Source organism: Salvia miltiorrhiza, chromosome 2 (assembly GCF_028751815.1).
Source record: "Salvia miltiorrhiza cultivar Shanhuang (shh) chromosome 2, IMPLAD_Smil_shh, whole genome shotgun sequence".
NCBI lineage: Eukaryota > Viridiplantae > Streptophyta > Magnoliopsida > Lamiales > Lamiaceae > Salvia > Salvia miltiorrhiza.
Window position 1 is genome coordinate 55,911,710 of NC_080388.1, and position 24,951 is coordinate 55,936,660.

The 24,951-nt window shown below is 34.3% G+C and overlaps 2 protein-coding genes across 6 annotated transcripts; both read left to right on the forward strand.

Moving 5' to 3' along the window:
• The first annotated feature begins 10,888 nt into the window (after positions 1-10,888).
• Positions 10,889-19,992, forward strand: LOC131010438 (uncharacterized). Of its 4 annotated transcripts, none has more exons than XM_057937955.1 (14): positions 10,890-11,115; positions 11,483-11,643; positions 11,757-11,890; positions 13,001-13,039; positions 13,144-13,236; positions 13,325-13,441; positions 13,744-13,839; positions 14,443-14,556; positions 15,137-15,190; positions 16,929-16,976; positions 17,242-17,392; positions 19,227-19,392; positions 19,466-19,535; positions 19,617-19,992. In XM_057937955.1, exons 2-14 carry the CDS (start codon positions 11,562-11,564, stop codon positions 19,875-19,877), a joined length of 1,425 nt encoding a protein of 474 aa, XP_057793938.1. In that variant the 5' UTR covers positions 10,890-11,115; positions 11,483-11,561; the 3' UTR covers positions 19,878-19,992. The 4 variants fall into 4 exon arrangements, with proteins under 4 accessions (XP_057793941.1, XP_057793938.1, XP_057793940.1 ...); XM_057937957.1 differs by having other exon boundaries at positions 11,502-11,643; XM_057937958.1 differs by lacking the exon at positions 13,001-13,039 and having other exon boundaries at positions 10,889-11,115.
• A 704-nt stretch (positions 19,993-20,696) lies between these two features.
• Positions 20,697-24,951, forward strand: LOC131010439 (J domain-containing protein required for chloroplast accumulation response 1). Of its 2 annotated transcripts, none has more exons than XM_057937960.1 (9): positions 20,697-21,546; positions 22,099-22,742; positions 22,826-23,172; positions 23,246-23,348; positions 23,947-24,014; positions 24,107-24,169; positions 24,240-24,317; positions 24,413-24,589; positions 24,676-24,951. In XM_057937960.1, exons 1-9 carry the CDS (start codon positions 21,203-21,205, stop codon positions 24,718-24,720), a joined length of 1,869 nt encoding a protein of 622 aa, XP_057793943.1. In that variant the 5' UTR covers positions 20,697-21,202; the 3' UTR covers positions 24,721-24,951. The 2 variants fall into 2 exon arrangements, with proteins under 2 accessions (XP_057793943.1, XP_057793944.1); XM_057937961.1 differs by having other exon boundaries at positions 20,830-21,782; positions 22,057-22,742.

Consider the following 24,951-nt stretch of genomic DNA (forward strand, 5'->3'; position numbering starts at 1 on the left):
CACCCCCCCTCCCCCCACCCCACCACCCACGCCCACCTCCACCCCAACGGCCCAACCCCTAAGCCTAAATATTTCATACCATATATCTCAATATTGGAATAATTGCAATTTAGATCTTAAATAGTACCCCATTCATCTCATTATAAGTAAATGTCTCATTATTTTTTGGCATGAAAATTAAAAAATGTGTAGAAATTAGATAAATTAGGTTGGTGAAAATTATTTAAATATTAAATATAAAAAGATAATATATTGCAAAATATGAAATGAGACATTTGTAATAGAACATCTCATTATGGAAAATGGGACATTTGTAATGGGACGGAGGGAATAATATTGAACTTTGTCGCAAATTAAACTCAAGCATTTGCACTCGTACTATTGTAGTGGGCAAAATTCGTCAACATGACCCGTATCCAATCAGCACTCCAGGCTGGCTCAGCAAGCCAAGCAACCTGGTCAATCCAACCCAATTAATCTTTCAAGTTGGACCAATGAGCTAAACAGCCCGGTCAATCCAGCCCGACAAACTTCAAGTCCAACTTGTCTCAATAGTCCGGTTGGATAAATCGCACTTGGCCCAAACCCATCAAGTTAGCTCGCCAATCTGGCACGACCCTAAGAGGCCCAGTCAGTCAAGCATATTGGTCCATCTAGCCCAAGAAGCTATAGATCAACTTGAATCGATAACCAGGCTGGAGGTATCACATCCGGCCCAAGGGTTACCGCCCACCTTGTTGACGAAGTCACATGAAATTTGAACTGTTTTACTGAAAAAATATTATAATTAATTCACAATAATAAAATTGATATTATAAATATCAATTTTACTGAAAAAATAAATAATTCACAATAATAAAATTGATATTATAAAAAGACAAAAAAAAATTATAAATAATTCACAATAATTACTCTCTCCGTCTCACTCCAATAGGCTCACTTCTTTTGGGCACGGAGATTAAGAAAACTTACTTTTTAGTAGGAAAGTAATAGTAAAGTGGTGTGATCCACACCAATTAAGTACAATTTTTTTACTCAAAAAGAAAAATGAGCCTATTGGAGTGAGACAGAGGGAGTATGATAATACTTAAAAAAAAATACTTATAGGTAATAAGTTCCTTCCATATTTTTTTTTTTTTTGCACGAGTTTTAAACTAATATCTAGACTTTTATCTAATATTGAAACTCAAAATTAATTTGGGACTTTTTACACTCATTCTCAATCATCGAATGTCCAATTATTTAGTAGTTGAGCCAGAAGAACAATCGGTATTAAGTAATTGAGCCAGAAAATAAGCCAAGTTAGAAGTTCTTGGTCGTTTCAGTTGCAAACTTACAATTCCAAACTCTCGATAATAAACTGCTCCCCCTCTCCAATTCCCTCAAGTAAAAAAAAAAACTCTCGATAATAAATTGAAATTAGAGGACAATCCAATATAATAAGTTTTGAAAGCCTCAATTAATTTTGATTTTTACTTTCAGCATCGGATAAATATCTAACTTTTAGCTCCTACCTCGTGCAAAAAAGATTATAAAAGAGAAAGAGTAAAATTTTGAAGTAGCCAAAATGAAGCATAAAACACAATTTATGGCCACACATTGAAAAAACACAAATTTTGGCCATTTTTATTGATTTGGACGTTTTTACCCTTAATGAGGCGAACCGGATAGGATCAGGCACGCGAGTCGCGTGCCGGGTCGGGTTAGGCACTTATGACACTATTAGTGCCATAAGTGCCAAGATTTTACTTTGGTTTTATTTTGGATTTTCGTTGACACTTATGGCATTATTAGTGCCATAAGTGCCAACGGAAATCCAACATCATTTAAACCTTAAATGGAACATCTAAACCCTAAATGGAACATCTAAATCTCAAATGGATAATCTAAACCCTAAATAGAATATCTAAACCCCAGGGGGAAGTGTGCACTTATGGCACTAATAGTGCCATAAATGCTATACGTGCAGCACACAGATCAGATCAGATCTGCCATGGCTGAAATCGAAGGAGGCGGAGATCAGATTTGCTGATGGAGGAGGCGGCGCAACGATCAGATCAGATTCACTGCCGCCGCCTCATCAGACCATCTGCCGTCGCCGCCTCATCCTCTACTCCGACGAATTCTGCCCAGGCGGCGCGCTGGAGAGATAGAGAGGGAGATGAGAAAGAGAGAGGAGAGAGCGGCAGCCGCTCGATAGAGAGAGAGGGAGGATCTCCTACACCACCGCCGCGAGAGCTCCGACGAATTCTCCAAGCTCGGCGCCGCTGCCGCGCAGCCGCTGGAGAGAGAGAGAGGGGGAGATGAGAAAGAGAGAGGAGCCGCTGGAGAGAGAGGGAGATGAGAAAGAGAGAGGAGATAGAGAAGGGTAGAATGGTCATGACATACAAAAAATGGCCAAAATTTATGCTTTTTCAAATGGTGGACAAAATTTGATGTTGTATGTTGAATAGGGCCATTCGGCCCTATTGTTTCAAAGGGAAATATACTGTTGTGGTGGGTTATAATCACAATAAAATTAACTTAAATATGATCCTAGAAAATATAATACTCCCTCCATCCCATAAGCTTAGGCTGATTGAGATTTTCACAAAGATTAAGAAAAATCATTGGAAATGAAAATATATAATTAAATTTCCTAATATGCCCATATTTATTATTTAATGATGTATTAAAGTGGGAGTAAATTAAAGAATTAAATAGGGATATAATAGTAAATGAGTAAAAAATATTATTTTTTATGAAAACAAGTCTATATAAATGGGACATTCAAAAAAGAAAAACAAGCCTAAGCTTATGAGACAGAGGGAGTAAAACCTTGTGAAATAAAGAAAAAACCGAGGAATAATTAAAATCTAACATGAATACCGAACGCCCAAGCTTTGTGGGAAGAATTCCGACGAAGTTCTTAAATCACGAGCAGGAAAGGGATTTGAATTAATTGAGTAGCGAAATTGCTAGAATTTTGACATGTATTTGAATCATGTGTGTTTGTACAGTGAAGCTATCAACTTTGGGGGGGAGGGCAAATTCATCATTTCATAATTTATGTTAAAGGGTAACTTCGTCATTATGGGCCTAACGTGTTTTGCATTGGATAGTAACAATTGATATTGATTTTTTTTTTTTTGTAATGGAATTCGATTAGAAGATTTTCTTGATAGCCAATATCTTTGGTGTTTCGATTGGTAGTGTTTTTTTTTTTTTTTTTTTTTTTTTTAATTTTATGATTGAGGTCTATTAATAATTTAATACTGATTTGGAACGTGACTATTATGTTATCCTTTTAAATGATACATCTCAGATCATTGAGTTGCATTTCCTTTTTCTTCATCCACAAACTCCCGTGTTTCTTTTGTGGTTTAGCTATACCGTTTGCCGCTTGAATTGAACATATAACATATTCTCTCATATTGTCCATATCTGACAACATCATTTGTTCCTATTAAAAAATATTTTCAATAATAATAATAATAATAATAATAATATCTTTTTAGGTCCATCTAAACTTAATCCTTTATCACGAGCCCTTCCTTTAAAGCGGAAACACAGTATCATCATCAAACATTTTAAAAATTCAGTCCAATTTACAACATAAATCTATATGTTGAGATTTGAATTGCCATTATCTCTTTCCAATTTGGTTTTCATATTTTAACACGACAAGGAGGTTCCAAGTCAAACCAAAAAGAATACATTATAACGAGGTTCTAAATTCAAATAAAATAGAATTAGAGAATGAATATTAAAGTCCACTAACCTCTTTAACTTATTGACATGATTCATTATGTCTATAGAGATATTGATATAAAAATATAAGATATTTGTAAGGGACAATTTCGTTGGGGCCCATAAGTAAGTATAATATACCTCGCTTTATTAACTTATATAGCAGGGAGAATAAAGCTAGGGCATTGCCTTTTCTCTCTCTTTGAAATCTACAGAGAATAATATTGATATCTTATTGTTTGAAGAATTCTTTTTCTTTGTTAAATAAAATGTTCGTGGAATAATATAAAGCTCATACTCCACAACGAGGTAAGTAATGAGGCACTGAACCAAGAGAGTAGATGACAAAACCCGTTTAGAGAGAGTAGATGGCAAACACCAGGAAAAAAACAAAGATGCAGTTTCGGACCTTTTTGGGATTCTTTATTTATTTTATTTGGATAGTAATTGACATGATTGAATATTGTTCAATTACTCCTTTGAGCCTCAATATCCTATACTAATAGAATAATATTTCTTCAGTCCATTAAAATTATGATATTTTGCTATTTATGGTGTTTATTAGAAGTACAATTCTTTTTTTTTTCAATACATGACTCTATATTTTATTTTTATTTTCTCTTATAAATACCTCTCATTTATTAAAAAATCACATTTAATTAAACTTCAATCACTCGTTTCATATAATGGTGAGATTATTTTCGCACTATATATAATTCATAAAGTATTACATCTTGTGTCAAACTAAAATGTCATAATTTTTATGGACGAATAAAGTATCAATATAGACTTCTGGTAGTTTTGATGACTAAGACATAGTTCACAGTTATGTAAAAATGAAAAGGAAAAAAAGTCATACATTTTTTGTACATCAAGTGTGTATATGTGTGTTGTGTGTTATATTCAATGAAGAGAGGAGATAATTGGTATGCATAAAATTGAATACGGATGGAACTAATTCAATTTAGTACGAAGAAAATTGGATATGGATCGAACTAATTTCAAAATTGAACAATGCGCATAAAATGATGCTATTAATTTGTGCTATTAATAAATGTCGACATTTATTAATAGGACAAACTAAGACGTCTTAATTTTTTTTAACTGTCCTATTTATAATATTTCAATCCAAATAAGTACTAAATAAATTAGGGACATCATTCGGGCTTAACCCTAATTAGGATATCACCGACTCCTTTTATTTTCACGCCACCTCATTTTCAATTCTTTTTTTTTTCTCTCTCTCTCCTTCTACAACCCAATTTTTTCCCTTCTCCCTCACCGCATCCTGTCGTTGACATGGAATCTCTCCGATTTTCACCACCCACCATTTTCCTCAAAAAATTGAGATCTATGATAAACTTTTAACCCCAAAATTCGAGATCTATAATGAATTATCACACCCATAAGAGGAGATATATGATGAATATGTATCTACAATAATTTAAAAGGTTAAAATCGCCGACGAACATATGCATTGTTAGGTATAATTTTGGAGGGAAATATTTGCTTGGCCTAGATGGTAAAACACTTAGGGTTTCTCCAAACAACCCTATATATATATGTTATTGAAGAATGAAGACTAAAGTGAACATTGCGCTTTTTTAGTCTTGTTTTTGTAGTTTTTCTCATAAGTGTCTTGTGTTTGTGAAAGTTAGATTGTGCTATTTTGTGTTCATATAATTGAGTTGTAGTAATATGTTTTGTTCAAAACTATGAGGTTTAATTACTCTGTTTAGTCATAATTAAGGTTTGGATATTTAGTGAGTATCAATACTCACGTCTAAATAATATGTGGTACATACAAATTATTTAGAGAATAATCTGGTGATTGGATTATCCATTCGGGATCGGATTATCCTTCAAAAGATATTGAATATAGTTTGCATGATATAATCACTGAAAACTCGATTAATTTGTTAGGATAATCCAATCGTTAATTTGATGATCAGATTATTTATATAAATTAAAGTACTTTTTCAGCTTCGTATAAGAGAGCGTGCGAGTTGATTATGATAATTAGGGGATAGTTTGGGTAATTTGAGTAAGTTTAACATATGATAAAGTTGGGTAGTTTTGACATCTATGTCATTCAATGTGGGTAGAATAATTTTTCCCCAATTTGAAATTATACATGTTCACTTGAAAAAGTGGGAAGTGAACTTGCAGCTCGATCGGAAAACAACGTGACAGCCTACAACTTGAGTTTAATTGGTAATTGGAGATGATGTATCATGTAGCATTATTGAATAGATACGGCCCGGGACTCTACCAAATATATAAGTGATATAAAAAATAAAAAAATATAAAAAAAATCCCGACTCTGATATCTATCTTAGAATTAAAATTCAAGTTAAAATTCCCATTAAAAAAAAAGTTTAAATCATAATATAAAGAAAAAACTTTAATTAATTCATTTGTGTCACGTACTATGATCCATAATTAATGCACATACATTAATCATGATAGGTTTCCCTAAAACAAATCATGATAGGTAAGAAAACAATTCGAAATGTGTTTGTGCGATAACTCCGAATACACACGATAGTGAAGATAATTTATGCTTTAAAACTAATGCGCCAACAAGATCAGGAAGAAATTTGTGCGAGTTAAAAAAAAAAGTTTCACAAGATAAGGCAGCTGACAAGCGTTGTTTATTTGATTTTTTTTTTTTTTAATAATATCATCCTTCTAACTCGTCTAAAACATATCACTTAATCTTATGGAGTATTAAACTTTACAACAAGAGCTTTCATAACTCCGATTTTAAACGAGCAAATGATGAGTTTTAAAGATCAAAATATATAATTTATAGATTATGTATAAATATTTTTATTTATATATTATATAAATATTTAAATAATATTTTTAATGTTAATATCAATAAATTTCCGACGGCCATTTTTTCAATGACTATTTTTCCAAAATCCTCTATATATATATCTGTACTAGTCCAATCTTACATTTTTCACGCATCCATTAAGTTTTCAATTTTAGTAATGAGAATTTTCATTTTAGTTTTGTAATTTTAATTATTAAATATAAAATTTTAAATTAAATATATAATCAAAACAGGTAAATAATAATATAAGTAAAATTATATAAAGGTAGTGTGTATTATAGTGAGACCTGACCCTCTAAAGTTTAAAAATTGATTTCATTATTGGAGAGATGTTATAGAGAAAAATAAATGAGTTCTAAAAGTTGATGTGGCATTTGGAAGCTAAAACTAGTTCCTACTTCCTACCATTAGAGGCAACCTAACAAATACTCCTTCCGTCCACGAAAATAAGTAATAAGGGAAGACGACACTGATTTTTTTAAAAAATTAATTGTTTATTTAGTGAATGGAAAATGGTCCCACAAAAAAAAAAGAGTTAGTGAAAGAAAGAGCCTCACAAATTAAAAAGTAATGGGTCGATGAATGATAAAAAATGGTTAAAATATATTTTCGTGGACGGACAGAAATAACAAAATTAGGATCTAAGTGAACATAGAGAATTATAAATTAACTTGGTAATCGGTCTATGACCATTTGTTTATCACTGAATGAAGAGAAATCCCATGAAAAGATATTCACGAAAAACATACACCCTTCATCCCTCATATTTATGCATATTTCTAATAGAGCTATAATTATTCATGTTTATACATATCTTCGTGATATCTCCTTATTTATCAGATATGTGATGGTCTTCAAGATAGCTCCAAATCTCAAAAAATCAGAACTGTTAGGCTATCAACAACGTTGTTATCGTTGAATTTCCCTTAATATTCCAATCTTTAAAGAATGCATATTCTTATCCTCGTCACCACTATTACTAATTTAAACAACTACTTATTAATGTGAAAGCATTCCCAATTCTAAGCTCTTTAATTTGGCTATATATACCACAAATGAATAAGACAGTCACAAAACCAATTACTATGGCGACAGAACTACATATAATAAATAAACTTGAGGCCGAAGGGTCCCTAAGTCACATGGTATATATGTCCTATAGTTTAATATCTTATCTCAAGAAATGTAAGTTACTCCCTAAAGATCATAATAAAAAAGGCTATCCTAGTTTTTAGGCTGAGACTGTAAGTCTATAATACAATAGGTACGTGATACTTTACGGACAGGTTACCTAATTCTGTCTATTACTATTACTTAAGTATTGTCTACAAATTACTTGGGCAATAATGTAGAGAGGCAATTATTTTTTTTTTGAATTAAATGTATAGCGGTAATTATTGGCAGGGTTGAGCATGTGCTGCATATACCATTATGAGGTTTTTGAATTATTTCTGTTTGTGCCAAAATTGGTATCGCTAATCTTTATCGATAGTATGTTGAATACTAGTTAAAATGAGTGACTGATTTTATTAATTTAGTTCTTCCTAAGTTGTAATTGGGGGTATTAGTTCAGCCAGAAATTAATTGATAGATATATGCTTACATTGAGAAAAAGTGAGTTAGAGTGTGTGTGATTGATACAGTAGTAGTGTAATTAATGCACAAGGTTAAAGGTTTTAGTTCCAACACATATTTAAGTGATGTTTAGGATTGTTTGTTCACCAATCAAAAAAAGAAGAAATAAAAAGAAGTTTAAAAAACTCTATAACCCAATAGTTTTGAGTTTCTTGGGTTTGACTTATTAAGTCGGCGGGTTTTTCGAATCAGTCCGATCGATTTACAAATTGCCCATCAAATTGAACCATACACGACACACACACCATACAATATTTTGATAATTATATATATATATATATTTTTATAAAACTTAATTCCTCAATTAATAGTCAAAGACATTGGATAATGCAATCAATATTGTAAAATCATAAAAACAACTGAAATTTAAATTTCATTTTGTGGCATGCAAAATCAGTAATTTTCTAATTAAATATTGTACAGGCTATTTCGATATTTCATTTAGCTGGTAGTCCAAAAGTAATTATTGTAAGGGTAATTTTAAACACAGCCCCCAATTTGCTCACCATAGCCCCCTATTTTAAAAAATAATAAAATAATTATGATTGTACCATTTTACCCCTACAACCCCATTTAAAATTTGTAATATAAAGATTAATTGATAAAACGTACAATTTCAAATTTTATATAGCCCCAAGCCAACTCAAATATTTCTTAATTTATTTATGTAGCCCCAACTCCAAATTTAAGAACATCATCAAACATAGAGAAGAGCATAAATATATTTTATAAATATTTACGTACAATTTTTCACAGATAAAATCATATAACCCCATCTTTATCTAATATTAAAAATACTGATAAATTTAACCCTAATAATTTCATTACTATAGCCTCCAACAAAACATAAAGAACTTGAGACCAGAAGAGGCAAGAAGAAGACGCAAGAAGAAGACTGTCAAAATAATTAAGGAAGAACAAATTTCAACATCATCTTCGATTTGTTTATCTTGTGGTTTGAAGATAATTTGCTTTCTAAGATGCAAAATCTAAATGAGAGTAATGAAAATAGGAGGGACCATTAACTACAAGAACGAAGGTCCAAGAGCTCGACGACTGAGAAACGAAGGATTTTCTTTTATGATTTTTTGGTTTGTCATTTGACTTTTATGTTTTTTTTTTACACGATTCCCAAATACTTGATTTTAGTGTTTATTCGACGAATAAAGTAGTTAATGGTCTCCCCTGTTTCTGGTATGGTCCACCTCAAGAACGATGATGAAACTTGAAGCTTTTTTTTTATGTTCATCGCAGTGTACTGTTTTTGCAAGATGAAACTTGAAACTTGAACCGATTTTTCATATTTAAAGTCACGGTCCTGTCTCTTTCCTGATCTGATAGTTTCCTTTCTTTAGACACAAGATATAAACATGCTAAGAAAATTCTCCCTTGGGTTACATCTCATTTAAGGTTCTTGACGAATCTTTTTGAAGTTGTTGTTCTGTTCTGTAGCGAAGTTAAAGGAATCAGACAACTCCATTTCTCTTCTAGTGTCGCTTCTCTTCCACCTCCTTCAACTCAGAGTCCAGTTCAGATAGTTTCTCAAATAACTCTCTCAACTTCTGTGGTCATAAATAATCTGGATGAACAATATTGTGGATTTTCAGAGTTTCAAAAATATGGAAATTTAATCTTTACGATATATGATGAGAAAATATGATGATTTAGAAAAAAGTTTCAGATCTACTAGACAGAGAGAAAGCAGAGAAAGAGAATTTGGAGTTGGGGCTACATAAATAAATTAAGAAATATTTGAGTTGGCTTGGGGCTATATAAAATTTGAAATTTGTACGTTTTATCAATTAATCTTTATATTACAAATTTTAAATGGGGTTGTAGGGGTAAAATGGTACAATCATAATTATTATTATTTTTTTTTTAAATATGGGGCTATGATAAGAAAATTGGGGGCTGCATTTAAAATTACCCTTATTGTAAAGATTATTCTCATCCCAAATTACATTTGAGCCCAAATAGCACATCTAAGCCCAAGTCTGACCCCATAAAGAAAGTTGATCAAGTTGAGAACTCTGAAGAAAATAATCAAGAAGATAACTCTAAGAAACACCAGTTTTTAAGTTGTTATAAATTGAAGTTGGGCCAGGATGATGCCTAGAACTAAGAAATAAAAGTAAAGGAAAGTTGGCGGAATTTTAAATGAGATTTGAAAAAAATTGAAAATGTTGGGCTTTTCACTTTAGGAATAGAACACTGCATAAGGTACAGTGTATCTAAACTATATTCGGATGTATCATGTATGGTATGAAGTATTTATTCTAATTAAATTAATTTTATAAAAAAATATTTGAAATTTAATCAAATTGTGTGTTTGCTTTGAGGTATAAAAAATAAATAAACTCTATTTAATTTTATAGTGTGTTTGCTTTGAGGTATAAAAAATAAATGGAAAATGTTGGGCTTTTCACTTTAGGAGTAGTATTTTTATTTGTATAGATGGTATAAAATTTGGGACAATACATTTTCTCTTGCATAATGTTATACAAGAGAGAATGTTATGATTTACACATAATTTTTTAAAAAGGAAAAATATAATATCATTCAAATAAATAATAGTATATGACAAATACGGTCCCTATTTTAAATAATAAATTTGTACCTTATTATAGTATCTACTTATTTAGAGGGATAGAAAAGAAGCTTTGTAATAGTATGAATTAGTTATTGCAGCACTGGCATTTCAAACTGGGAAAATATAAAAGAATAAACCATAAATCAAAGGAAACGATCCACCGGAATTTCCTTAAAACGCACCCTAACAAATTCACTTTCCTTCAACTTCACACAACAGATTTTCCGCAATGAATTGCACTGGATCTCGCCTTCTTCAAACACTCCTTTTCTGTTTCCGGCAGAAATCCCAACACTGCAAACTACAATCGGATTCTGCGGTAATGTATTGGTTTTATTGGAGCTTCCTACTAATCTGTTACAGTGCTCTGCTTAAATTCGAGTGAATTTGAATCAAGAAAAAAAAAAAAAAAAAAAACAATGCTAGCGCTAGTTGTTTCCCTTCGAACGGGTGCTGTTTATCATTGATTGATTCAGATTACATAAATCATTAACCTGCAGCATACACTGAAATGAACAATATAGCTTCTTATTGTTATTCTGTTAGCCACTATCTGATATTCTCCTGATTGAATACTGAACCAATTTGAAACAAGATTAGAATGGCCTGGTAGTATTTTTGGAAAAATGTTCTGTTATGATATGCTAGAATGTTGTCTGCGTATATTACTGAAATTTCTTGGACAGTTCCTTTTGTATTCTGCAGTTTTACTTTTAGGGCGCACACTTGATTGTTTGAAGCTGGGACCTTTTACCACCTCCATCTATGTTTGGAGGTCTTGAGTATACCCCTAACAAGAGTCCTCATCTACGCAAATCCGGTAGCCGACCTGTTGTGTTTGATATTGGTAAGAGAATTTTATATCCTTAATCATTCCTTTTTCTATCTGCATGGCTATCCATTTTCATTTTCCACTAAAGATTTTAGCATGTTTATGATCATTTTGATATTATCTCGTAGATTCGAGTGAGCTGGGAAACAGCTCTGAGGAAGATCTTTTACTTTCTAAAGAGTCAAATGAAATGAAGGGTGGGACAACAGCATTAAGCAGTATGGCAAATGTGCCTTCCCCTCTTCTGCTGTGGAGATTTAAGGTAATACTTCTAGTTGATCCTAGAGTGGCAGAGTAGAAATTGTTCCTTCTTCTATTTTGATGTGGAAAAGGTTATTACGAGGAATATATTTGAACTTTTAGTTTGGTCCGTCTTCGTTTTATTTTTTATTTTTGCATTTTGCAGATGATAAATGATTATTCTCGAACTGATCTGGCTTTGCTTCACTGTAATGCTGTCATAAAATCTGGCTATGGGTTGGGAATTTTTTGTATTACAAAACTTATTCCTTAATGTAAGTGTATGATGCATCTATTTGACATTTCTTGACAATGAAATACCAAATACGTATAAGGATCAATTCTGTATTATGTCATGGTACTGCTTTTTACGTGGGGACCCCCTACCAAAATGGACTGGAATCTGAAGCGACAGAAAGTTAAAGTAGTATTTTCTGTTTCACTGGTTAGTGACAAGCAATCCATCTTAAGTGAGTTTGGCTAAACTTTTTAAGTTATGTTGTAAGCTTCCTTTCTCTAAGTAGTTTTTTGGGGCTTATAAGTAGTAGATCTTATTCCTAAGTAAGTTCATAAATTTGTAGTCATAAAATGACAATGGAGCTTGTAACATGTTCACAGAGACAGTTTTGTAATTGATCTGGTCACAGTTATGTGAACTTGCTATGACTGGGAAAGTAGGTTTGACCCTCCTTTCTAGAGATAGCATTGCAAGTTTTTTAATTTTCTTGCCTCAAAGTCCTAACTTATTCTGAACTACTGTAAGAAATTTTCTTATATTTCAAACATAAAATTATGATGTTTTCGCGGAGTTCCCTAAAACCTTCGGAGCTCAATCTGTAATCTAGATTAGGTAATATATTCTTCATACCCTATATTCTTCTTATCTACTAGCATATCAAAACATGCATTGATAGGTTTACTGTATTACTAACTTGATAATATAACGGTGGCCTATTCAGATGGCTTGCACTTCCTTATGTCTCTGACTCTCTGGGATATTATTTTGGTGTCTTTGGATTATGCTTTATGGCACAGTCATTCAGCTCAATAAGACACTGATGTTTGGACTAAAACAATTCTCTTTTGTATTCTTCCTAATTAGCTTGCCATCTCTATCTACCTTTGTTTATAGGTACTACTGTTTTTCGTGTGGGGACTCTGTTGTTTCAAGGTTAGTTCAGTATCATCCTTTACTGCAAACCTGCTTATAGGTTTGCGTGTCAAAAGCTTGATTGTTGTTCGCAGATGACTAGTGTTTGTCTCTACTATGCACAGATTGAATGGGATTCAGTAATGAGAATGAGTGCAGACCTGCGAGATTTATTTTTATATGAGGCTTTCTTGTATTATAATCCTCTCCTTCTTGTGGTCAGTGATTTACATTGCTGAGTTTTTGTCAATATAGATTTAGTGATTATAGTAACCCTCTCTTAAACAATGTTTGGTTGTGCTGCAGACTATGATGGTTTGGCTTTGGGGAATCAATTTATGGGTTTTTGCCCAGTCTAATATTGGATATGGGAAAATTTTTGACCTAGATCAGAGCCATCTAACTCATAGAGAGATATGGAAGGTATCATAAGCTTTGAGCTAAATAGTATATTCCAGGTCACCTTATCACTGTTTGTTTCACTGCTGTAAATCAGTGTTCTAATTCATCCAGGATTTTCTTGTACACTTGCATTGCTCTATTGGTAACTTTTGAACCTTATTGAATCATACAGTACTGTCCATGTTGGGCTTGAATTTCTTTCTGAATCTTCTCCTTTTGTTTATTTTTAGATGTTATGTAAATTAGTTTGTTATTGTCTCTTCTCAGAACCTGATGATTGATTGTCTTTCACAGATTTACTGACAATACCTTTCATGTGTCAGTGCGCTACATGGATGACAATCATTGTCCCAACTAGCATGACAGCATATCTATATCTGTATTCTCATGGAGAAGTTCCGTTGGCTGCATCTCAACCAGTGTAATAGATGCTTCTTCTCCTAGAAATTATGTTGGTGCTTTATCATATTCAGTTTCTATGAAATGATTTCTTCACTATGCAGGATGAACAATAGTGTGCTCTCTTCTTTTAGTTTATGAATACATGCAATAATATTACAATCCCATAAATTGTTTCAACCTACATTATGCTTGTTTCCTTTATATTTAATCTGGTGAAGTGATTAACAACATCTGTTGAAAATCATATTCAGTGTTTGAGATATCTCCATTTCTTTAGATAATCTGTGGGAAAGTAATGGGATGCTGTAGATAAAAATAAGCCTCGGGTGCTACTTTAAGGGGGAAAAGCTAGATGTTACAAAGACATTAATTATGCCTTCCAGTGGTGGTGAATATCAGAGGGGCTGTATTTATCTGCTGACAAGATCTATGTGTTAATATCATCATATATCTGAGTGTAATCAGTGTCATCATTCTAGATGGTTCTTGGTTTGTTTATTATCTTTGTCTTTGGCAAGAATTCCTAATCATAAAACATCACCAGCAGCCAGCCTGCCTTAGGATACACCCTATCTGTTCTATGTGATGAAGCTACAGTAACATTGTCTTGCCAACTGCAGGTGCTCTTGTATGCTGCTGTCGTAATGACCCTCATATTTCCCTTTGATATCTTCTGTCTTTCATCTCGTTTCTTTTTCCTGAGGACAGTTTGGCGAATAGTGTTCCCATTACAGGCAAGTTTTACTGCTTTAATAACTAAGGGCTTGTATTACTAGCCACCCAAATGAAAGGTGATGAGAGTCCTTTTATATGTCTTTTCTTAAGACATGACATCAACAAATGATTTGTAACATGTGTTGAGAATGGGGAGCTAGTGTGAAAAGGCATGACATTAAAATTCAAGGTGCATGTTTATTGGTACTGGAGTTTTGGCTTTACCTCTTTGTTATGTCCTAATATTTGCAACAGTTTGTGCCAATCTCTCAAAGCCAAAAATTCTTATCAGTCCTGCTATCTTTTTCTATGCTGCTATCCTTTGCTTAAAAGATTGGTAGTATTTGAGAGCTTCAATTTGAAAACTCTGCCATTGATGTTTTCATTATTATCTCTCTTCTTTCTAAGTCAAATAAACAAACCCAGAGCTTCCAAGTGAAACCAATGTTATTCATTTTCCAGCCTTGCTTTCTTTGTATATGTGAAGTTCTCAACCCTGAACAAAATTCTCAGAAAAAATTACCTAGAAAACAGATATATAAATCTTAACCTTGAGAATAACTGTATATATTACTGATAAGATTGTACTTTCTGATACAGGCAATTACATTTGCTGATTTCTTTTTGGCTGATATATTTACCTCTATGTCAAAGGTATGCATCTCATTGTTGTAATTCTTCTGATTGTTGTTGTAGTTCTTCTGATTAGGGGTGGTAAAACGGTTCCGGTTATTCGGTTATAACCGTAACCGAACCGAAAAAACCGGTTATCGGCAGTTTTTACCGGTTCGGTTCGGTTATCGGTTATTAGATTTTAGGAAAACCGGTTATTCGGTACCGGTTAAAACCGAATTAACCGGTTTGCACTAATTAAATACTCCTATACTAATTTTATTACTTATTATTGGTAATTAATTTGTACTATTAAACGATTTCTACATCTCTGTAGACTTGTTTGTGGATTTTAATGATTGATCACTACATCTCTGTAGACTGTAGCCATGAGTATTTGATAAGCATCTATTATTCAATATTATATATATTCCATTTTCCATTAACATGCAACTGCTATTAGCCTTGCCCTGTAAAATCCGAATAACAAAAGGATAAATATTTTTCAAGAAACCTTTTTTTCAACTGCTACCTCCTTATAATCTTATTTTTTCTTTGCTAAGATCATCACAGCGTGCCTTAACAATACTAGACCATGATTTCAGTTGTGAACGCGTAAGCAACGTGCTATTGCAACCATCATCATCATCATCATCATCATCATCATCATTATTATTATTATTATTATTATTATTATTATTATTATTATTATTATTATTAATTACACTTTCTTTCAAAGGGCAAGGGTTCAAATCATACTTCTAACATTTAATTGTAATTTTTAGCATTAAATTCGAAATTGAAAATTTAGACCGGTTAATTCGGTTAACCGATTAACCGGTCCGGTTAACCGGCCCGGTTAATCGGTTAACCAAATCAAAAATCGGTTCGGTTTCGGTTATTACTTTAGCTCTTAATCGGTTTCGGTTAACCGGTAAATCGGTTCGGTTATAAACGAACCGGACCGATTACCAGCCCTACTTCTGATTGTTATTGTAACTTGGCAACCGCGATAAATTCTTCACCTTGTTTATATATTCTTCTCTCAAAATCTTTTCTCATCCAAAGTTGTTTCATTTCCCCTCGAGCAATTGTAGCTTTGATATGCAAGAGACTATACCATTAATAAGTCTGTCTATACTCTATACTTAAAGATAAGTTGAAAAAGGCTATTTTCAGAATGCACTAATTTATTTCATTTCTTATCTGTTAGTGCATTTGGTTGTAAGTTTAGATGTCCTCTTTTTTCCTTATCCTTCTCCTACAGTAGGTGAGTATGTGATGCGGGTGATGGTTGTACATAAACGACACGATGGAAAAGGAAATGTTGTATATCTCTAGGTTGACATGCCTGATGAGATACTACTGAAGATGGACAATCGATTTATGATACTTGAACTCATATTGAATAAACTTTTCCTGGTTGGATAAAATCGTTTTTTTTTTCTAAATTTGTCTTTGCAAGCTTTAGCCCAATCCATGACACAGGAAATTGATGAATCCCCAGTCAAGGGCTTCAATTTCTTGGAAGAATACCATAGTATGTGTTCCTGAGCAATAATCTAAAGTGTATCAATAGTCAAGCTGTATGCTTCGATTGACTTAATGATGGTTCTTGGTTCTTCTCGAAGTTAATATCCTTCTTTTGAAAAAAAAATCATGTTCGTAGGAAACTACTTTGAGAATGTCCATTTTCATTGTGGCTCACTCTTGCCCTAAGTTAACTGGTTGTAATCATAACTAAGCTAATTTGTTTCTTAAACTTTGTCTTCCCATGCAGGTTTTCTCTGATCTGGAGCGTTCAGTTTGTAGAATGGTCCATCGCCAGGTTAATATTTTCATAATTGTCCCAATTTCCTGTTTATGCGAGGTCGCGCTATGTCTTCAATTTCTACTTGCCTCTGGCTTACAAGAAGTTAAATTAATGTATTGCAGCCACAGTTACACACTTGATGCTACCAGAAATTAGTTGTATTTTTTTCTTCTAACTTTTTCAGCCATGTTGAGCTCTTGGTTTATAGGAATTTCACTTTAATATCTTGGACCAGAGTTTTTGTTGAAACCCTATGATCATTTTTCTTGCATATATGCAGGTAGCTACCATCGCATGGTTTGAGGCAGACTCTGTTTGTGGGAGTCACTCTGTTGCAATACCAATAGTTCTTGTTTTGCCTTATATTTTTCGTTTCTTCCAATGTCTTCGGCAGTACAAGGACACAAGAGAAAAGACATCTCTTCTAAATGGTAAGTTTTTATCATGACATTTGTTTATATGCATTTGATGTTATGGTAGAAAAGTATCTTGACTTTAGAATGTTCTTTTTGAGAGGGTTTTAAGAATGTTTTTGTTTCCGCTCCCTTATGCTCCTATTATAATGTGAGGCATTGAAGTGCATAGTGTTGGGATATGAAAGGTACTTTGATTAGATCCCAAAACCTTAATCAGGAAGCTGATCAATGTCTCAGAACCCCAATAGAGATGATGAACCAAAGGTCTTTGACTCTTTATAAATGAGTAGGTTAGTAAGCTCAGCCGGTAAGGATATATCAGAAAGAGACTGTATCTAAAGATGTTCAGTTCTTAAAGAAGGGAGAGAACTGGATAAGTGATATTGAGAACCCGAAGTCAGTATGACGACTATGACATTGTGTATCAATGTCTGATTTACTAAGCTATTCAGTATGCATTTACAAGTGAAGAATCCTAGTATCCTACATAACAAGGTTGAGACTGAATCTATGCGAACCTGACAAGGTGCATAAAGATTCATTGAGTCAGCAACTCAGGATGTACACTAAATCCTTGCAGCTGCTTTTATCTCAAAGTATTCAGTGAAATGCCAAACGAGTAAAACAACCTAACTACCACATTCCACAATCTGTCTAAGTCACTCTGATAAGCCTGAGAGTGAGACACTGACTTCATCAGAACAGTCGTTCAGCCAAAAGCCAAACTCCTAACTGACTCTCACGAAATCACGATAGGTTGAAGAAAACATCCTTGTTTCAGACGCAATTGGTTGCTAACAGTCAGGCCAAGAAGTTTTATACAGGTGTGTTCTTTGTTTCGGGACCAACAAGTAGAATCAAGTTAATATCTCTACAGATACTCAGACTTACCTGTCTCTTGATATTGCATACTTTTAGCTTAGCAGTGCAGACCATGTCAGGTACACTTCCTTTTACTAGAAGCAAAATCAAAGGTCATGTCTTCAGTATTGGAAGACAATACAATATCCAAAATGTTAGGCAAAAAAACAGGTGGGTTTCTAAAAAACAAATACTCCCTCCGTCACACTGTTGTTGTCCTAAAACTTTTGGGCACGGGAATTAAGAAGCAGGTGAAAATTGGTTAAAAACTTAAAATTGGTAGGACTCACACCTTTTGAAGGGTTAATTATTACCTTTTATGGAAATGGGACAACCCAAAATGGTAAATGGGATAACAATAGTGGGACAGAGGGAGTAGGTTTTTGTGTAGGCACAATTAGAGTTATAATTCAAGTCCAACTCAGATTTGTCTTAGTCATTATGTAGTTTGCTCAGTTATTCCCAAGGCTGTGTTATGCTTTAAGTCTTTAACCAAGGGTATTAGTAATTTGCACCAGTTTATTTTCCACACTAATCAGTATTATAGTATGCTTGAAGAAGTTACAATGATTAGAACCATTTCATATTTTGGTTTATATAATAGAACATAACTACCTATAAGAATTTGATTTTAAAGCAATAACATTTTGCAGTGCAAAATGGTTCCTAGTTCCTACCTATTGGTTAATCAATTGGGAATGTTATCAGAACTCTTAATTTAGGTACTCTTTTTTTATTAGAAAAAGGGTGATTACTATTCAAAGTGCCTTAGTAAATGTAGCTTGTGCATTATTTTCTGTCCGTGATGTTCTCAAGCAGTCATTTTAATTTGTGCTATTCTTGTTGTTCGTTGTAACTCTTCCATTATAGTGAAAGCCTATAAATACTCGGTTTACTAGCGCTAGTCAAATTTAGGCTTCGTCTGGCTGTGAAATCACGAATTGTTTGATTATGTTGTGTTATTAACTTAATCTTCCTTTTGTTTCAGCCTTAAAGTATTCAACTGCAGTACCAGTTATTTTTCTTTCAGCACTAAAGTATCATGTTTCCCCTGAAAAATGGACGAATATTTATCGCCCTCTGTGGCTATTATCGAGTGTATTGAACTCTTTGTACTCATTCTACTGGGATATTACACGGGATTGGGACTTGAGGTGTGTAATGAAAAGAAAATCCTGTATATTTTCCCAGAAACGAAATCTGATAAACACACTGTATTACTTTCAGCTGTTTTACACGGATTTTCAAGTTCAGCAAACCACATATGGTGTCGGACATGTTGCATGGGCAGAAGTGGGTAAGGGAACAGTCTGTTTAGAGCAGTTACTGTTTCTTATTTTATTTCTGCACAAGAGGTGATACAATTCGTGAGTTGCAGGTGACCATTTGGGTAATCGGGAGCAATCTTATACTGCGTTGCACATGGACATACAAGCTATCAGCCCATCTTCGCCACAACTACCTCACCGTGTTTGCAATATCAGCCCTCGAGATGCTGCGCCGTTTCCAGTGGGTCTTCTTTCGTGTCGAGAACGAGTTCAATAAAATGAACAACTCCAAATCAGCTACTCACTTATCCATGACTGATCTGCCTACTGAGGAACACAATTTGCTTGATTCCGATGCTCGCACTGTATAGATTGAGTTGAACACCAAATTTATACCAACAGCATTTTTTTTAATTATTCTTGATAGTGAGAAAGAATTATCCCGTTTTGGTACTAACGGAGTAAAAATATGACATTCTGCTTTTAGATTCTTCCTTTATTACAGCTCTATCTGTGATTGGAATCAGACAATATCATTAATGTTTCTAAGGCGCATTCAACAAAGTAGCCCTACGGAACAAACTTGGCTGAAATGATTTGATGCTTAGTCATGGAACATTTAGGAAATGTAGATTAAAGAAGTGTGACAGATTGTCTTATATAGAATCATCCAATATACTAGACTACTAGTAGGTACTACCTCTTTAAATTGAACTGACTAAATATAATTTGACTTGCCTGAATTAAACTACTAAAGTTACACCAAAGTGTTGTGCATCTCCTATTTAGATTTTAACAAGTTCATTAGATGTGCAACACGTGTCACTTAAGTTTATATATGATGGATTCAATAATGAGACTGTAAAACAAGCTTAGAGATGTTTTAATTCAATAGCTTTTGAGAGAGGTTCTGAAAGAGGAGAATCAGAGAAAGGTAAGTATGTGTGTGCATGGGAATGAGGATGATATGTATACGAAGGAATAAGGATAGATATGTGCGAGGGCATTTTGGTCTTTGCAAGAGGACACCTTACTAAGATTGAATGTGCAGTGAAATCCAATTCCCTGTGTAACTTGGCGACAAAACGATAGTTATCGCAAAGGATATCACAACATCTCACTTTCAATTTAAATAAAGTCAAATTTTGAGAAAAGAGACAATCCTGATCTGTAAAATGTCGAATCAGAGTTGTTATTTCACCTTTGTCACCCACTGCCACTGGTCCTCATCCTTCAACCAATTAAAAAACATCACAAATCCCCCTAGTAATTTTGTGTCACACAATATTATAAATCAACAAGCGCCAGGAGAAATTATTCCAAGCATGAGTCTTGAAATTATTAATTTTCTGGCATTTTGCCAAAACAAATTTGTCGTCTGCCATTCTCTTCTTATCTTCATTTTCCATTCAAAGCAAGCCGTCTTCATACCCAAATCTGTGGCCTCAGTTTCTCAACAAACATTCTCTCCATCGTCACTCTAAAACCTCATTGCATCTTCCTCTCTTTCTCTCTCCATGCACAAGGTTAATTGAATGTGTTTGACTGAAATCTGTTATCTTCTTCGCATGCTGATTCAACCTAATCCAGAAACTTGTTCATGTACATAAGAAATCCTGCAAAAAAAATAAAAAATCTGTTAATCTATTGAAGATTTTCCCGCCAAAGTTTGAAACTATTTTTAGTAAGCTCACAAATGGAGAAGTTGACGCGGAGAGAGAATGGCGGCTCCCCGAAGACGCCAGAGTCAGACGACATGGACTTCAAGGACGTGTTCGGGGGTCCCCCTCGGCGGTTCTCGATGCAGGATGTGAGAGAGAGGCACAGTTTCGGGGAGTCGTCTTCGGCCTCGTCGCCGTGGGAGAAGCCCGTCTTCGGAGAGGAGAAGAGGCGGCAGAGGGGCCCCGATTTCTTCGACGACATATTCAAAGGCTCGCCGAGGAGGAGCGATCGCGATGGCTCGAATCCGGGTTCGAGGATCATGAGCCCTTTCTCGCCTAAACCTGACGCCTTGGGCTCTTCTCTCCCTGCCCATTTCAGGTTTTTCATATTCTTTTGTTGTTTTGTAAGTGCTTTTCAATTCTGTGATTAGATATCTCTCCACGTAATCCAACATTTCTATTCCGTGTCTGCTTCTTAAGCATTCATTGCTACCAAAGACAACTTTACACCCACTTATATAAACACTTACAAAAAATACCTACACATTATCCTTCGTTACAAGAATGCACCAATGTTTGCGGCAGCAAGGGACAAGAGGGTAGTTTTTATTAGAGGTAAATTTGTCTATTCATGTGTTTTTAAGGGTTATTATTATTTGTCTTTGCTATACAAAATGTTTATTAAACTCTCAGTTATAAGAACTGATCGGGAATTTTGATTGTCATATTGTTGCGTTTTTGGTCATGAGAATGTTTCTTGTTTGTTTTAAGCTGTAGGTAGGTCACGTGATGATTCTTGAAGCATTGATAATGGAATATAATATATTAAATTCCCATTTATTTTTTCTGCTCTTTTGGGTGCTATGTTTTGATACACATTCTTGATTAGAATGATGGTCTCTGCTTGACCGAGTATGTGACCATATGCCAGTTTACCTGCAAAGTGGACGAAAAGCATGGATTTGCCGACGTTTGGATCCCAGAATCATGGGCAGCAGCACAAGGTGGATGGATTGAGTATCCCACAGTCTTGGAGTCCTTTCTCTAGATTTTCAAATGAGGCAAGTGGGAGGCTTGATGAAGTTGAGCCCGTGAGTCACCAAAGGCCGTTGTCCGATGAAGCTGAAGATTCACCAATCTCTGATCAGAAAGACAAGGATGTGAGCATTGGCAATGATCAGTTTCATTTCTCAATCTACAAATGGGAAGGAGGCAGAGGAGTTCCAATGCTGATGCCTCTCGTCATTGGGAATAACTTGAAATCAAAAGATGGTATCAAATATGATGAAATGTCTGCTAAGCCCGAGTCCTTAAGATCAGAGCTTGCAGAAGGAGATGTGAGGAGCAGACGAGACAAAAAACAAGAGCTGGATTATGTTTTTGAAGCATTTCATGAATCATCCGAGTCGAAATCTAAGATCAGCCTTAATGATAGTGTGGTTCTTGACACAAGTGTAAAGGAAGAACAAGTGAAATCAGTTGATGGAAGCAGTGTAAGAGACAAGGTTGAAAAGAAAGTCCATGTGAAGATAAGTGAAGGTCTTGATGCATTTCTTGATCGAAGTGATCAGCCTGGTGAGTTTTTATATGAATGTTTTTTTATCAACATGGATTGATCATCTATTTCAAGTTGATCATGTACTCAACTCTCATTGCAGAAATGAAAGATAAGAAAGCTAGAGCTCAACCAGTTGATGGTGACAGCAAGAAAATGAAGGAAAGGGGGAGGAAGGTAATGGAGTCGAACAATGCAAAAGTCGAGAAATCTACAAAATTGGAAGCAGCATCTGAGGTGAAAAGTGGTGCAGCCAAGGGAAAGGTGAAGGAGTTCGTTCAGATTTTCAACCAGGATGCTGCTGATTCAAGGCCCGAAGCTGATGCTCGAGGGAGCCGGAGATGGGGAAATGTGGTGATTGATCCGAAAGGGAATTCAAATCAAGCAAAGGTTGAAGAACAAGTAAATTTGCATGATGTGGTGGATAAGAAACCAGATGTTTCATACAAGGTACTTGCTTCAATCCAGTTTTTAGCATGATTCCAGTTATTTTCATGGATGCTGATTTTGTTGTCATTTTTAGGAGGTTGAAAATCTAAAGAGTAATGAAGCACAACGATTCTCTCCAAAGAGAGTGTCAACTAGTACTCGTTCTTCAAGTACACTGCGCAGATCATTTTCAACAGGTGAGTTACTGCTGAATTATTCTGAGACTACTACTAAAGAAAGATGAGAATCACAAATTAATATTTTACTTTGTTTCCTCTATTGCTAAAGTAAAATGGCATACATCAAAATAGATTTTTTTTCAAGTTTTGTGGAATATTATGAGCTAAAGCTTGGTATCTTGATATAGATGATTGAATACAAATAGCATGATCTTTCAGCTGCAAAAATGGACTTTCACATAAATGAGCTCAATTTCATCATTGGATTTAGCTAACATAACTTATTCTTATCCTTCAAGGAAGCATTTACTCTTCATGATTGATAATAATATATATACATGTGATTGAGTTTTTATTACTAAAATTTCTCAAATCCTACTCCTTCAATGAGATACGACTCAAGCAAGTTTGCTCAAATTATAGAAATTATCCCAGAGTTCCAACCCATCTTTAGTAAATAATGGATTAGCCTATACTATTTGTATCTATCTAGGCTAATCCTCAATAGTTAATAATCCCCAAGTGTTTTGTCTATTGTGAAGGCTTCTCTTTTAAACGACTAACAATATATACCTATTATAAAAGAGCCTTATTTTACAACTTCATATTTCTCTAGGGGCGCTTCCCGAGGATTTCAAGATATCAGGGGAGAAAGTAGACGATCCTTTGGAAGACACCTTCGAGGTATATGATATCTTTGTCACTTTGAGATGTTCACTTAGTAGATAACATGAAAAATCTGTTCTATAATCATTCGCCATTGGATGGTTCAACAGGTACACGAATTATCCGATGGTAATGAAAATGCTGCACACGTCGAAAGCTCTGAGGAAACCAAAGTAAGCACTGAATCATGATAAATGTTTGGAACAACATTGGAATATTAACAGCCTCCAAACTTGTATGCAGGCTATAGATGCCAAGATTCGGCAGTGGTCAGTTGGAAAGAAAGGAAACATCCGCTCTCTGCTCTCAACTTTGCAATACGTAAAGCTCTCTTCCATCCTTTAATCCTTATTCCATTATCTCTAGGACTGAGGCTGTTTAGTATAGCTCATGAACAAGCTTGTTGGTTCTTGTAGGTTCTGTGGGCTGAAAGTGGATGGAAGCCGGTGCCCCTCGTTGATCTGGTTGAAACGAATTCTGTAAAGAGAGCATATCAGAAAGCTCTACTCCGACTGCATCCAGATAAGCTGCAGCAGAAAGGAGCTGCTTTTCATCACAAGTATATTGCAGCAAAGGTTTTTGACATTCTTCAGGTACTTAAAAAAGATTTCTCATGTATTAGAATTCAGAAAGCTTTTTGTGCTAACATTGTAATTTTATTTTTTATTTGTTTATGCAGGAGGCATGGGACCATTTCAACACTTGCTCCTCCTTAGGTATATGATGAGTCGAAAACATCAGAGAATTGAGCAGAGCAGTTTCAAGAGAAGTGAGGATGTAAATATCTTTTTGACAGTGTAAAGAGGTATACATAATACCCATTGGATTTCACCCAGAGCAGTCATACTTGCCATTTTTTAGTCCTCTTATTTTTTACCCCAGACTTTCTGTCGAATACTTTTGCTTCATACAGATGGTTGTAGTCAGAGAAAAGATTAAGAAGATTTCTTGAAAA